The sequence below is a fragment of the Danio rerio genome, chromosome 10, assembly GCF_049306965.1.
Source record: "Danio rerio strain Tuebingen ecotype United States chromosome 10, GRCz12tu, whole genome shotgun sequence".
Lineage (NCBI taxonomy): Eukaryota > Metazoa > Chordata > Actinopteri > Cypriniformes > Danionidae > Danio > Danio rerio.
The window spans coordinates 47,397,452-47,411,860 of NC_133185.1; the positions used below are offsets into that span (position 1 = coordinate 47,397,452).

General features: G+C 38.7%; 1 protein-coding gene and 1 long non-coding RNA gene across 3 annotated transcripts in view; one reads left to right on the forward strand and one right to left on the reverse strand.

The window, feature by feature from the left end:
• Window positions 1-356: 356 nt before the first annotated feature.
• Window positions 357-8,466, forward strand: LOC798445 (caspase-3-like). 2 transcript variants are annotated; one of them, XR_012386573.1, is made up of 5 exons: window positions 357-678; window positions 2,367-2,530; window positions 2,731-2,863; window positions 7,722-8,251; window positions 8,347-8,466. XR_012386573.1 is itself a non-coding variant. In XM_001338854.9 (4 exons), exons 1-4 carry the CDS (start codon window positions 375-377, stop codon window positions 7,988-7,990), a joined length of 870 nt encoding a protein of 289 aa, XP_001338890.3. In that variant the 5' UTR covers window positions 357-374; the 3' UTR covers window positions 7,991-8,301. The 2 variants fall into 2 exon arrangements, 1 of the variants encoding a protein (XP_001338890.3); XM_001338854.9 differs by lacking the exon at window positions 8,347-8,466 and having other exon boundaries at window positions 7,722-8,301.
• The window catches only part of LOC141376472 (uncharacterized), a 30,815-nt gene continuing 17,623 nt past the window's right edge, over window positions 1,218-14,409 (reverse strand). Inside the window, exon 4 of the long non-coding RNA XR_012386574.1 lies at window positions 1,218-2,537. This is a non-coding gene — a long non-coding RNA (uncharacterized lncRNA). The remainder of the gene's footprint in view (window positions 2,538-14,409) is intronic.

The following is a 14,409-nucleotide window of genomic DNA, read 5'->3' on the forward strand; positions in this document are numbered from 1 at the left end:
TGCACTTTTAAATATGTGTTATTGCTCTAAATAACCTGTATGATCATTACAGTGATGCATGAAAAAAGAAAGACTTGTAATAAGGAAAAAAGAACCGCTACAATGATTTCCATCAAGGGTTGCATGCTTAATATGCTGTTATAGCCAGGAAAGCAAATGTAGTCAGGCCTTCGGGAAAGTCGCTTTGTTACTTTTGTCCATGCTCTCCCCTATTGAAATGCTTCTGTCTGCTTCCTCACAATCTGGACAAGAGCAAACACCTTATAAAGCCCCTGCAGGGATCCGTTGGTCCTGTTTAGGCATGCAGAGTTATGTGCAAAATTGAAGAACTTGTGCAACATTGGTGGTAATGAAACAAGCGGTTTGCCCAACAGATGAGATTACAATGTGCAAAATTGGGCAGGACTCACATGGAGACTCGTGCAACTTATTCTGAGACGAAATTTGCCAGATCAAACATCATGTCTTGCAGATCTCCTCTCACTGCTGGTAAGAGTGTGAAGAACAGGGCGCTGATCGTCTCTGTGGAAAACTTTTATCCTGGGGCCTATTTGTGCAAGAGAATCGGTGTGAAGAGAGACAGTCGAAGGCTTTACAAGATCCTCAGCGAACTGGGCTTTTCTGTGGACATCAGACTGGACATCGAGGCGGAGGAGATTTATCAGGCATTTAAAGCTGGTGAGTCTTCCAATTTCATATCTGCATCTACAGTTAAAGTCAGAATTATTAGCCCCCCTGATTATTTTTTCTATGTTTAATGCAGAGGATTTTTTCAACATTTCAGCACGTAATAGTTTTAATAACTCATTTCTAATAACTGATTTGTTTTATTTTTGCCATGATGACAGCACACAACATCTGACTAAGATACTAGTATTTAGCTTAAAGTGACATTTAAAGGCTTATCTGGGTTAATTAGGTTAAAGTTAATTAGGCAAGTTTTTGTATAACAGTGATTTATACTGGTGACAAAATATTGCTTAAGGGGGCTAATAATAAAATGGTTAAAAAAATTAAAACTGCTTTTATTTTAGCAGAAATAAAACAAATAAGACTTTCTCCAGAATAAAAAAATATTATAGGAAATACTGTGAAAAATTCCCTGCTCTGTTAAACATCATTTGGGAAATATTTGAAAAAGAAATTGACGGGAGCGTCAATATTTTTGGCTTCATCTGTATGTCATGCAATAAATAAAATGTAAAAAGTGATTTACTGGCATCAAGTCTGTGTTTATTAGGAAAGGCAAGTTTATTTCTATAGCAAATTTCATACACAGTGGCAATTCAAAGTGCTTACATAAACAGGAATGAAAGAGACAAGTATAAATAAAATAGAAACAAATAGTATAAAAACAGATGAGAACAGCGTGAATATTGCAAAACACCGGTGTATCGTATTTTCTCACTTTACTCTGGCACTTCCTCATTCTGGTGATCAACCCTCCCCCACCCCTCAACCCCCAAGGACTTTTTCGGTACCTATTAATCTATTGGACATCTCCAACAGATTAGACTTTTCACCTACAATTAAAAGGTTAAGCTTAACAGCTGTAATTACGTGCCCTCCAATTTCAACTTTCTTCTGGACGTAAATCGCACGGCCCCTTACTTTATCCCCTCTTGGGAGTAAATCGCTTTAGCTACCCAAACGTAATAAAAGTTATTGATCTCAGCCAGACGACAGGGACTTTCACCCCCCCCCCCACAACAGATATCTGTGGCGAGTCATTGTCTCGGATCTCACTTATATTAATGACGCTGCTATCCCACAGAGACAGATCTACCAGTATGGTGATGGCCCAAGTTAAATATTATAACTGCTCAATCAGATACAGTTTTTCTCACTTTATTTTGGGACTTCCCCATTATGGTGATCACCCCCCCCCCTCTGTGGACTTCCAACAGATTAGATTTTTCACCTGGAATCTAAAAGTTAAGCTTTACAGCTCTAATAACGTGCAATTTTCTTCTGGAAGTAAATCGCACAGACCCTGATTGTAACCCCTTTCCAGGAGTACATCGCTTTAACTAGCCAAACGTAATAAAAAGTATTGATTTCAGCCAGATGACAGGGACTTTAACCCCCCCACGACAGACATCTGTGGCGAGTCATCATCTCGGATCTCACTTATATTAATTACGCTGCAATCCCACACAACACACAAACACCAACACGGAGAGAACATGCAAACTCCACACAGAAATGACAACTGACCCAGCCGGGACTCGAACCAGTGACCTTTTTGCTGTGAGGCGACAGTGCTAACCACTGAGCCACAGTGCCATCCACAGTTTGGACTGCAAACTAATAAGGTTGCAAATATAATCCTGCTGATACTAACAAAGCGCATCCTCCATCCTCAGAGAGCGAGCAGACGGTCAAAGAGTGCTTTGTGGGCATCATCTCCAGTCACGGTGAAGAAGGTGTTGTGTTTGGTTGTGATGGACGTGCTGTGAATCTGGCCGAGATCTACAGCTGCTTCAGAAGCCCAATAATGAAGGACAAGAGCAAACTCTTCCTCATCCAGGTATGATCTGTGAAAGTACTCGTGGATGTAAATTTCAAAACAAACAAATGACAAAACTGCTAAATTGATTTGTATGTATATTGCAAGTGTTCTGGTAATTTTTAATTTTTGACTTATTCTGTTTAAAAAGTGTATAATTTGGATTTATAAGTTGAATTGAGGATATCATTTAAAAAAATCTTCCATCTTCTGCTGTGCAGGCTTGCAGAGGTGGAGATTTGGATGGAGGTGTGGAGCTGGAGACAGACTCTTCATCCTCAGAGGAACAGGACATCCTGTCTGAGCTTCTTTCCATTCCTATCGACACTGCAGTAACATACGCCACTTCACCAGGTATGAGTTATCGCCTACAAACACTTCAGTTTAGTCTTCATTTGAGAATTTTCAGATTGCATTGCTATTCTCTCCTGAACAAGATTTCGAACTGTAAAGGGCAATAATTTACATTCTAAGATCAGTTTTTAACTGCAGATGGTGCAATAGGCTAATTGTTAAAATAGCATTGAGCACCATCTGCTGTTAAATGTTAGTTTAGAGTGCCGTCTACTGTTAAAAACTAGCCAAAAACTAGCCTAGAAAGCTGTTGTGTATTAAAAACTGACCTAGAATGCCATCTGCTGGTAAAAACTAACCAAAAACTAGCCTAGAGCACTTACTTCTGTTAAATATTAGTTTAGAGCGATGTCTGCTGTTAAAACTAGCCAAAAAGTAGCCTAGAACGCCACCTGCTGTTATAGATTAGTTTAGTGCACCATCTGCAGTTAAAAACTAGCCTTTGTGCAATCTGCTGTTAAGCACTAGCCACAAACTAGCCCAGAATGCCATCTGCTGTTAACAATGTGTCAAAAACAAGCAATGAACGCCATCTGCTGTTAAAAACTAACCAAAAACTAGCCTAGAGCACTATCTGCTGTTAAATATTAATTTGGAGCACCGTCTGCTGTAAAATCTAGCCAAAAAGTAGCCGAGAGCCTCATCTGTTGTTAAACGCTAAACAAAAATTAGCCTAGAACGGCATCTGCTGTTAAACACTAGTCAAAAACTACCCTACAGCACCACCTGCTGTTAAATGTTAGTTAATAGTGCCATCTACCATTAAAAACTAGCCAAAAACTAGCCCAGAGTGCAGTCTGCTGTTAAACACTAACCAAAAACTTGCCTAGAACGCCATCTGCTGTTAAAAACTAGCCAAAAACTAGCCTAAAAAGCTGTTAAGTATTAAAAACTAACCTAGAATGCCATCTGCTGGTAAAAACTAACCAAAAACTAGCCTAGAGCACTTTTTGTTGTTAAATATTAGTTTAGAGCGATGTCTGCTGTTAAAACTAGCCAAAAAGTAGCCAAGAGCCTTATCTGTTGTCAAAAACTAGCCAAAAACTAGCCTAGAGCACTATCTGCTGTTAAATATTAATTTGGAGCACCGTCTGCTGTAAAAACTAGCCAAAAAGTAGCCGAGAGCCTCATCTGTTGTTAAACGCTAAACAAAAATTAGCCTAGAACGGCATCTGATGTTAAACACTAGTCAAAAACTACCCTACAGCACCACCTGCTGTTAAATATTAGTTAAGAGTGCCATCTACCATTAAAAACTAGCCAAAAACTAGCCCAGAGTGCAGTCTGCTGTTAAACACTAACCAAAAACTTGCCTAGAACGCCATCTGCTGTTAAAAACTAGCCAAAAACTAGCCTAAAAAGCTGTTAAGTATTAAAAACTAACCTAGAATGCCATCTGCTGGTAAAAACTAACCAAAAACTAGCCTAGAGCACTTTTTGTTGTTAAATATTAGTTTAGAGCGATGTCTGCTGTTAAAACTAGCCAAAAAGTAGCCAAGAGCCTTATCTGTTGTCAACAACTAGCCAAAAACTAGCCTAGAGTGCAGTCTGCTGTTAAACACTGGCCTAGAGCGCCATCTGCTGTTAAAAACTAGCCAAAAACCAGCCAATGCAGTCTGCCGTTAAAAGCTAGCCTAATGCGCCATCTGCTGTTAAAAACTAGCCAAAAACTAGCCTAGAACGCCACCTGCTGTTAAAAACTAGCCTTTGTCCAATCTGCTGTTAAGTACTAGCCACAAACTAGCCCAGAATGCCATCTGCTGTTAAAAACGTGTCAAAAACTAGCATTGAATGCCATCTGCTGTTAAAAACTAACCAAAAACTAGCCTAGAGCACTATCTGCTGTTAAATATTAATTTAGAGCACCGTCTGCTGTAAAATCTAGCCAAAAAGTAGCCGAGAGCCTCATTTGTTGTTAAACACTAGTCAAAAACTAGTCTAGAACAGCATCTGCTGTTAAACACTAGTCAAAAACTACCCTACAGCACCACCCGCTGTTAAATATTAGTTAAGAGTGCCATCCACCGTTAAAAACTAGCCAAAAACTAGCCCAGAGTGCAGTCTGCTGTTAAACACTAGCCAAAAACTTGCCTAGAATGCCATCTGCTGCTAAAAACTAGCCAAAGACTAGCCTAGAACGCCACCTGCTGTTATAGATTAGTTTAGCGCGCCATCTGCTTTTAAAAACTAGCCTATGTGCAATCTGCTGTTAAGCACTAGCCACAAACTAGCCCAGAATGCCATCTGCTGTTAAAAACTTGTCAAAAACTAGCATTGAATGCCATCTGCTGTTAAAAACTATCCAAAAAGTAGCCTAGAGCACTATCTGCTGTTAAATATTAATTTAGAGTCTGCTGCCGTCTGCTGTAAAAACTAGCCAAAAAGTAGCCGAGAGCCTCATCTGTTGTTAAACACTAAACAAAAATTAGCCTAGAACGGCATCTGATGTTAAACACTAGTCAAAAACTACCCTACAGCACCACCTGCTGTTAAATGTTAGTTAAGAGTGCCATCTACCATTAAAAACTAGCCAAAAACTTACCTAGAACGCCGTCTGCTGTTAAAAACTAGCCAAAAACTAGCCTAGAACGCCATCTGCTGTTAAAAACTAGCCAAAAACTAGCCTAGTGCGTCATCTGGTGTTAAACATTAGTTTAGAGTGCCATCTGCTGTTAAAAACTACCCAAAAACTAGCCTAGAGCGCCACCTGGTGTTAAATATTAGTTTAGAGCAGTGTTTCTCAACTGGTGGGTCGCTACCCAAAAGTGGGTCGCAGAGTGTGTAGTAAAAACAACAAAAGTTAAATTTTTTGCTTATTTTGCTTATATCAAACTTTTATTTTGAAATTCGTGCGCCACAACCCTACCGTTTGACATGTGAAATTTCATTTAATCATAGCAACAAATATGTCGAAGCGCATGTAGTACCCCAAATATGTGAAGTATGTATTTACATATATTGACGACAAAAAAGGCTTAAAGCCTCAGTGTCATATGTAGTGAGGTGCTCTCATAAGAGAGCATGAAACCTTCTGAATTAAAACGACATTTAGAAACCAGACATGTTTTATTAACAGTTCAGTTTAGTTCATGGTAACTGAACCTTTCCTTACCCTAACCACTGTTTACAGTATCTGTCGTTTTTACTTTGTAATATTTCTATAATTTGATCTATTTTGTTAACCCTGCTGAAAAATCCAGCTTAAACCAGCCTAGGCTGGTTGGCTGGTTTTAGCTGGTCGACCAGGCTGGTTTTAGAGGGGTTTTGGCCATTTCCAGGCTGGTTTCCAGCCATTTCCAGCCTGGTCTTAGCTGGTCAGGCTGGGAAATGACCAGCTAAAACCAGCTTGACCAGCCTAGCCAAGCTGGGAGTCCAGCCAAAACCAGCTATATCCAGCTTAAACCAAGCTGGTTTTAGCTGGATTTGGCTGGTAATTTTCCAGCCTGACCAGCTAAGACCAGGCTGGAAATGGCTGGAAACCAGCCTGGAAATGACCAAAACCCCTCTAAAACCAGCCTGGTCAACCAGCTAAAACCAGCCAACCAGCCTAGGCTGGTTTAAGCTGGATTTTTCAGCAGGGAAATGACAGCAATAAATACTGTTTATTTGTAAGTCTTGGTGAATGTCTTCTGATTTATCTGTCACTACTTGTGTATGTTAACAAATAAATACAAATTAAGTATAATTCCTAAAATTGTATTATAGTTCCTAAAAATTTGGGTCGCGGCTTGATGACCGTGTAAAAATGTGGGTCCCATGGCCAAACCAGTTGAGAACCCCTGGTTTAAAGTGCCATCTGCTGTTAAAAACCAGCCAAAAACTAGCCTAGAGCGCCACCTGGTGTTAAATATTAGTTTAGAGCGATGTCTGCTGATAAAAACTAGTCAAAAACTAGCCTAGAGTGCTACCTGGTGTTAAAAACTAGCCAAAAACTAGCCTAGAGCGCCACCTGGTGTTAAATATTAGTTTAGAGCGATGTCTGCTGTTAAAAACTAGTCAAAAACTAGCCTAGAGCGCCACCTGGTGTTAAATATTAGTTTAGAGCGATGTCTGCTGTTAAAAAACTAGTCAAAAACTAGCCTAGAGTGCTACCTGGTGTTAAAAACTAGCCAAAAACTAGCCTAGAGTGCTACCTGGTGTTAAAAACTAGCCAAAAACAAGCCTAGAGCGCCACCTGCTGTTAAAAACTAGTCAAAAACTAGCCTAGAGTGCTACCTGGTGTTAAAAACTAGTCAAAAACTAGCCTAGAGTGCTACCTGGTGTTAAAAACTAGCCAAAAACTAGCCTAGAGCGCCACCTGGTGTTAAATATTAGTTTAGAGCGATGTCTGCTGTTAAAAAACTAGTCAAAAACTAGCCTAGAGTGCTACCTGCTGTTAAAAACTAGCCAAAAACTAGCCTAGAGTGCTACCTGGTGTTAAAAACTAGCCAAAAACTAGCCTAGAGCGCCACCTGGTGTTAAATATTAGTTTAGAGCGATGTCTGCTGTTAAAAACTAGTCAAAAACTAGCCTAGAGTGCTACCTGCTGTTAAAAACTAGCCAAAAACTAGCCTAGAGTGCTACCTGGTGTTAAAAACTAGCCAAAAACTAGCCTAGAGCGCCACCTGGTGTTAAATATTAGTTTAGAGCGATGTCTGTTGTTAAAAACTAGTCTAAAACTAGCCTAGAGTGCTACCTGGTGTTAAACACTAGCCAAAAACTAGCCTAGAGCGCCACCTGCTTTTAAAAACTAAACTCAGACTCGATTCAAGTGAGAATATTGATGCATTTATAAAATCTCAGTCATTTTGTTGACCAGTTTGTCTCCACAGCTCTTCTTCAGCTCTTTGCTCAGCGTCTTCTGTTGTGTTGTTTTCAGGCTACGCTGCATTCATGCATCCTCTGGGCTCGGTGCTGATTCAGACTCTCTGTGATCTGCTGGAAAGCGATGGAGGTCCAGATCTGGAGATCACCAAACTCCTGACTCGACTGAACCACCAGGTGGCCTACAACTTCCAGGCCAGAGGGAAAATACTGGGCGGGAAAAAGCAGATGCCGTGCTTTGTGACGCGCTTCACTAGAGAGGTTTTCCCATTCAGGAAACCCATCGATGAACCCAGGAGATCACGGAAAAGCTCCATCAGCTGAAGATCACAGAACAAAGACGGACTGGAGATAATACATGTCATGAATGTACTTTTTCATGTGCAATCTTCTTTCATGAACATAACATCGCAGTTGCATCAGCAGCAGGAAGTCAACTGTTGGGACAAGCTATGAACCTGAAATCACACTGTTATGATGGACACACACTGATAATATGAACATAATCTCAATGAAATCCTGATTCGGGAAACACTTGAGTTATGATAATCCTGATTCACATATCGAAACTAAAGTAAAGCCCAGGTTTGTGTGACTCAGATTACGTCACAGTCATACTTTGGCCTTTTACTGCCTTCAAGGTGTGTGAGATGTTTATTTCACATTCTGTACTTTTGCAGGAGCTCATGTGATGTGAAGCGACGTGCAGGATTTCAACACAAGCACTAATGTCAGGGTGCATTTCACCGTCTGTCAGCTCCACTGATGGACATTGCTTGGGCTTTTTGGCTGCTCGGTATGTTAATTGCACGCTTTAAACTAGTGTTGAGTCATTTTCTTGCATTCAGTTGTTGCTTGGTAGACTAACAATACATATAAACGAACATTCAGGCTTTCCTATGATACAAAGAAACAATTCATCATACAGTTGGATTTAAATGATTATAATTTAATAATTATAATTTAATAATTAATTTAATAACCAACAACTTTTATACAGCTTAAAGAAATAGTGTGTCAACTAAAGCTGTCTGGTTCCTCCACTGATGCTCTTCCACCATACTTTTTAAAGCAAGTCTTTGACACAGTGGGTCTCTATATTACAGCTATGGTAAATCACTGTTTTAAAACTGGTAATGTACCTGATATTTTAAAGCATGCCACTGTAAATCCTTTGCTGAAGCAACCAAATTTGGATCCATCTGTTTTAGCCAATTATAAACCCATTTCAAAGTTGTCTTTTAGTACAAAGATTTTAGAAAAAGTAGTTCTGCAGCAACTGCAAAGGTTTTTAGATGATCATAAAATCTTTCAGTCAGGTTTTAAAAAATATCACTCAACTGAGACCGCATGGGTGAAAGTTAAAAAAATCTGGGCGTTATCTTTGATGATGGCTTGAGATTTGATAAGCAGATTAACGCAGTGGTCAAATCCTGCTTTTTTCAGCTTCGACTTTTAAAAACGGTCAAACCTATTGTCACACAATTAGCGATCGCTTCCCAGAGGATCGCTGGTTCTCACACGAACTCTCATGACTACATTTCCGCATTTCCCAGGACTACATTTTCATACATGCACTGCTCCCAAACACGCACGCCTGCTCATTCATCTATCCTGATTGCAATCCCCAGCTGGACCTTGTTCACAGACTGATATCACTCCATTCATAAGCCACTCTCTGACGCTTCCAGTTTGCTGAGTTTTCCCAGTGTGACATTACGAAGCGTTTCTCCCTGTCTTGTTTCTTAGTGGTGGGCAAAGCGAGGCTTCGTGAAACACTGAAACAGTCGAAGCAAATGTGTCGAAGCTTCGAAACGTTTCGAAACCCCACTCTACAGTGACATCTAGTGGTCATTTTTTTATGTATTGCACTGAAACAGCTTCAGCGAAGAATAGTTGAACAAATTGAGGGATTAAAACCAACTTTGTTTGGTGGATCCTTTAGGTAACATAGTATAGTGGTTAAGGTGTTAGATATCCATGCGGGGTTGATTGGTTTCGAATCCAGTCTATGGCAGTTGTTTTGAAATGCTTCAATACCAATTGGTAATGCTTTGCTCTTGTATCGTTTTGTTTCAACATTGTTCTGATATCCGAATGAACAATTTGTGAATAAATTTGTCTTGTTTTTGTCTTAAAACAGGGTTGTTGCTAGATCAAAAACGGTGGCCTGAAGTTATCAAGAATTATTTATATTATTCATTAAATTTCCCATTTATTGTATTTTATTAATGTCTACCTAAACCTAACCATACTGTAAAAATATTTATTATTGTTTTACAGTGTTACAAAAATGATGCTAAATTGATGGCGTAACTGCAGCTGTATCCTATTTAGGCTACACAAAACAGAAACATGATTAAAATACATAAAACCATGAATTCAGAGTATTTGTACAAGTCGGGATTTGAACCCAAAACATCATGCAAAGCATAGAATCACTTAGCAATCACAAAGTCCTCTAAGCCATATGACACACAGATTGATTGATGACCTTGGCAATCAAATGAGGATTCGCCAGGTCTCGAAACGTTTCAAAGCTGATCGATGCTTTGAATCGCTTTAGTCACGTGACTAGGTGTTTCGAAACACTTTAGTCACGTGACTTGGGTGCTTCGGATCATGCTTCGGTGCAGTGTTTCGAAACACTTGCGCTTCGGGATCTCGACACTGTGTCGAAACATCAGTTTCACGTCAGCCATCCCTATTGTTTCTCTGTGTTTAGATCCTAGCCTTGCATTCCTAGTTATCCCGTTTAGCCGCCTGCCTTTCGACCTTTTGCCTGTTTATATCGACTACGATTCTGGACAGTCTATACATATCCGTTTGCACCTGATTTGACCATTGCTTGCCTGATATTGAATAAACCTGCACATTGGATCTTACCTCCTGTTGTGAGTGTCACTCCCCCCAGCCGTGGTAACACCTATTTTATCTAGAAAAAATGTTGAAAAAATAATTCATGCTTTTATTACTTCAAGATTGGACTACTGTAATGCGCTATATTTTGGGATCAGTGAGAAAACTCTATCCCACCTACGGTTAGTTCAAAATGCTGCTGCAAGGCTTTTAACCAGCACCAGAAAATTTGACCACATCACACCAGTGCTGCGCTCTTGCCTGTGCACTATCGTGTCACTTTTAAAAGTCTTTAAGAAATTTTCTTTCTTTTTAAATCTCTAAATGGCCTGGCTCCATCCTACCTGTCAGACCTGTTGACTGAACATCAGCCTGGTCGGTCTCTTCGGTCATCAAACCAGAGACTTTTATACATTCCAAAGTCGAGGCTGAAATGCAGGGGTGATCGGGCTTTCGCAGTAGCTGGTCCTACTGTGTGGAATGCTCCGCCCCTCTGTATTAGGTGTATATCATCGCTGTCTGTTTTTAAATCTAGGTTGAAAACTTACCTTTTTGATTTGGCATTTTATCAGTGATAATTGTTTGTTTTTAGTTATAATAACTATTAGTGAGATTTGGTTGTTTTTACCTATATTAACTATTTGTGAGAATTGTTTGTTTTAGTTATAATTTTATACTTGTTCTCTGTGATTTATTGTTCAGCACATTGGTCAACCTTTGGTTGTGTTTAATAGTGCTATATAAATAAAATTGACATTGACAATTATTTATTGAATTATTAGTCATTTCTCAAGTGATGTTTAACCCTATAAAGTCGCATATATCCTGTTTGATACACAAGCTTCTAAGACCTATATAAAATCAAACTGATCAATTTTTGGCTCGAAAACCTGTTGTATATGATTGAATACTTGTATTCGCCCTCTTGTGGATTTTCATGACAGTCCAGGCAGTGGAAGGTGTTTTTTTTTACCATTTCAAAATGGCTGCTTTTTGGCTGGAAACTATTTGCTAATTTCAAGTTGTTTTAGCATGAATACAATTTTTATCGTTAACAATTTTAGTTAATAAAATTTAATAGCCGGCAGCTAGCTCAATTCTAACATGGTCGCCCACTGAAGCTAAGCAGGGCTGCGCCCGGTCAGTACCTGGATGGGAGACCACATGGGAAAGCTAGGTTGCTGCCGGAAGTGGTGTTAATGAGGCCAGGAGGGGGCGCTCAACCTGCGGTATGTGTGGGTCTTAATGCCCCAGTATAGTGACGGGGACTCTTTACTGCTCAGTGAGCGCCGTCTTTCGGATGAGATGTTAAACCGAGGTCCCGACTCTCTGTGGTCGTTAAAAATCCCAGGATGTCCTTCGAAAAAGAGTAGGGGTTTAACCCTGGCATCCTGGCCAAATCTGCCCACTGGCCTCCGTCCATCATGGCCTCCTAACCCTCCCCATATCATAATTGGCTTCATCACTCTGTCTCCTCTCCATCAATCAGCTGGTGTGCGGTCTGGAGCAATATGGCTGCCGTCGAGTCATCCAGGTGGAAGCTGCACACTGGTGGTGGATGAGGAGATTCCCCCATTGTGTAAAGTGTTAGTGCCCAGAAGATATATAAATGTAAAGAATTATTATAATTATTATTATAAAAAGTTTTCTTGACAGGAACAATGTAGAACACTGCTACTCACTGCGCCACCGTGCTGCGCCCACAGACTGTAAAATATTTAATGTAAAAAACAAAACAACAAAGAGCAAAACTGCCTGAAATGTTCTCTGCTATCAAAATGTTAAAGGACTGTCAAATGTTAAACTTTTTTTTGTAATTAAAATTAACATTGTAATGAGCAAAAAGTTGCACAAACACCTGATTTATCAAATGTGATACAAAATAAATATCATGAAAAATATTACATGCAAAAAAATTGATTTTGCTAGATGGTTTAATAAACATGTCAGTTCTAGAAAATTTTTATTTTCTGCCTATTTTTTTTATATTTCAGGACTTACGGGGTTAACTGAGCAAATCAATTTTAACAGTAATTCTTACAATATTTTTTTTCTTCTGGTGAAAGTCTTATTTCTTTTAGCTTGGCTGAAATAAAAGCAGATTTTAATTGTTTTCAAGCTTTTTTTAGGACAATATTATTGTCTACTGAACAACTTGACTAAATTGCACATCATTTAGTCATAATTGCACATAATTTTAAGTTAAATTGCACAGAAAACTGAATACTAGTATCTTGTAAAATAACTAGTAAAATATTATGTACTGCCATCATGGCAAAGATAAAATTAATAATTCATTAAAACTATTGTTTAAAAATGTGTTAAACACTTTAAAACATTATAAAAGAATAAAAAGTTAATAAATATTATCTTATTACTCAATGTAATTTTCTGATATGTTTTTTGCACGGAAAATGTTAAACAAAGATATATTTTGGGGAAAAAATAATAAAAATGTCACTAATAATTTAAACTTAAACTGTATTTCACATAATTGAGCTCACAAAAACACAAATGCAACAATTCATCATAAAAAAATAAAGAATCATAAGATGAGCATATGCAATATTAATCTCCGAGCAGTATTTCTACCTCTGTGCATAATTTCACAGTACACTAGACAGGAAACAAAATCAGGTACAAAGTGTAATCAAAGCTGAACTAGTTTATCCTGAACATTAATGTAAGGAAGCATCACGCAATCAACATGAAGATAAGCAGACATTAAAAACAAGTTCTACTGGGTCATGAACTTGCTGATAGTTCAGAGAGAGTGCAGAGAAACATACATCAGGTCTATAAATTCATTGATATTATTATTCATAAATTTAAATTTATACATTTCATAAATTTTAATTACCTTAATTTAATTCAAGTGTAATAAAAATTATGCATTAAATAAAATAATGCATAAACAAATAAAAATAAGATTATATATGCACTGCATTATTTTTTCTTCTCAATTTTTATCATTATGAGCTAACTTTTTTTTTAAACCTGCCAATGATTTTTAAGCAATTTGTATAACATGCTAATAATCTTTTCACTGTGTGAAGTTTTATTTATTAAATAATTTCGAGAGGAGTATGCGCTCATGATTGACCCAGCTGGCTCATATTAGCTAATCACGATCCTCCAATCAAAGGATCCTGCGTTCCTATATTTATTCTCTTTTTCTCTCTACAGCTATCTTCGTCTTGAAGAAACCCCCCTCCTCCCCTTCTTCCACCTTTATCCAGAATACGTGGCCCAGCGACCAGCCAGAATTCCAATGGCTCTGGCTCCTTGCTGGAACATCTGGCGTTTCTGCTCTGAGCTGGCGCGTTCGTGGCCGGGTTTCCCGGTTACCTCTCGAAGCCTAAATATGCTTTACATCATAGACCATATAAACATAAGTCTCTTTTATTAGATGTCTCGCTTTCAAGAAGTTCACCTTGACCTTAGCTGCGGGGGAGTATTAGGATCATTCTAAGCTCAATCTCTCTCGCCCCGCAAAAGGGGGGTAACCCTAGACTAGAGGATCCCTTCAGCTCAGGGCTCTTTCCAGGGACAGCATGCCAAACAAGCTTTTGTAAGTCTTGAGTTAAGTGTGAACTCTTGAAATCTATTTAATGCAAAGACTTTAAAGTTGTAACTTACAAAAATAAATAATAAAAATTATTGATTTTTATAATTAAAACAATCAAATTTTATATTTCAAGCCAAGTATGATACTTATTATTCTAGTTATAATCATAATTATTATTATTTCATTCATTCATTTTCTAGTCGGCTTAGTCCCTTTATTAATCCTGGGTCACCACAGCGGAGTGAACCGCCTACTTATCCAGCAAGTTTTTACGCAGCGAATGCCCTTCCAGCCGCAACCCATCTCAGGGAAACCT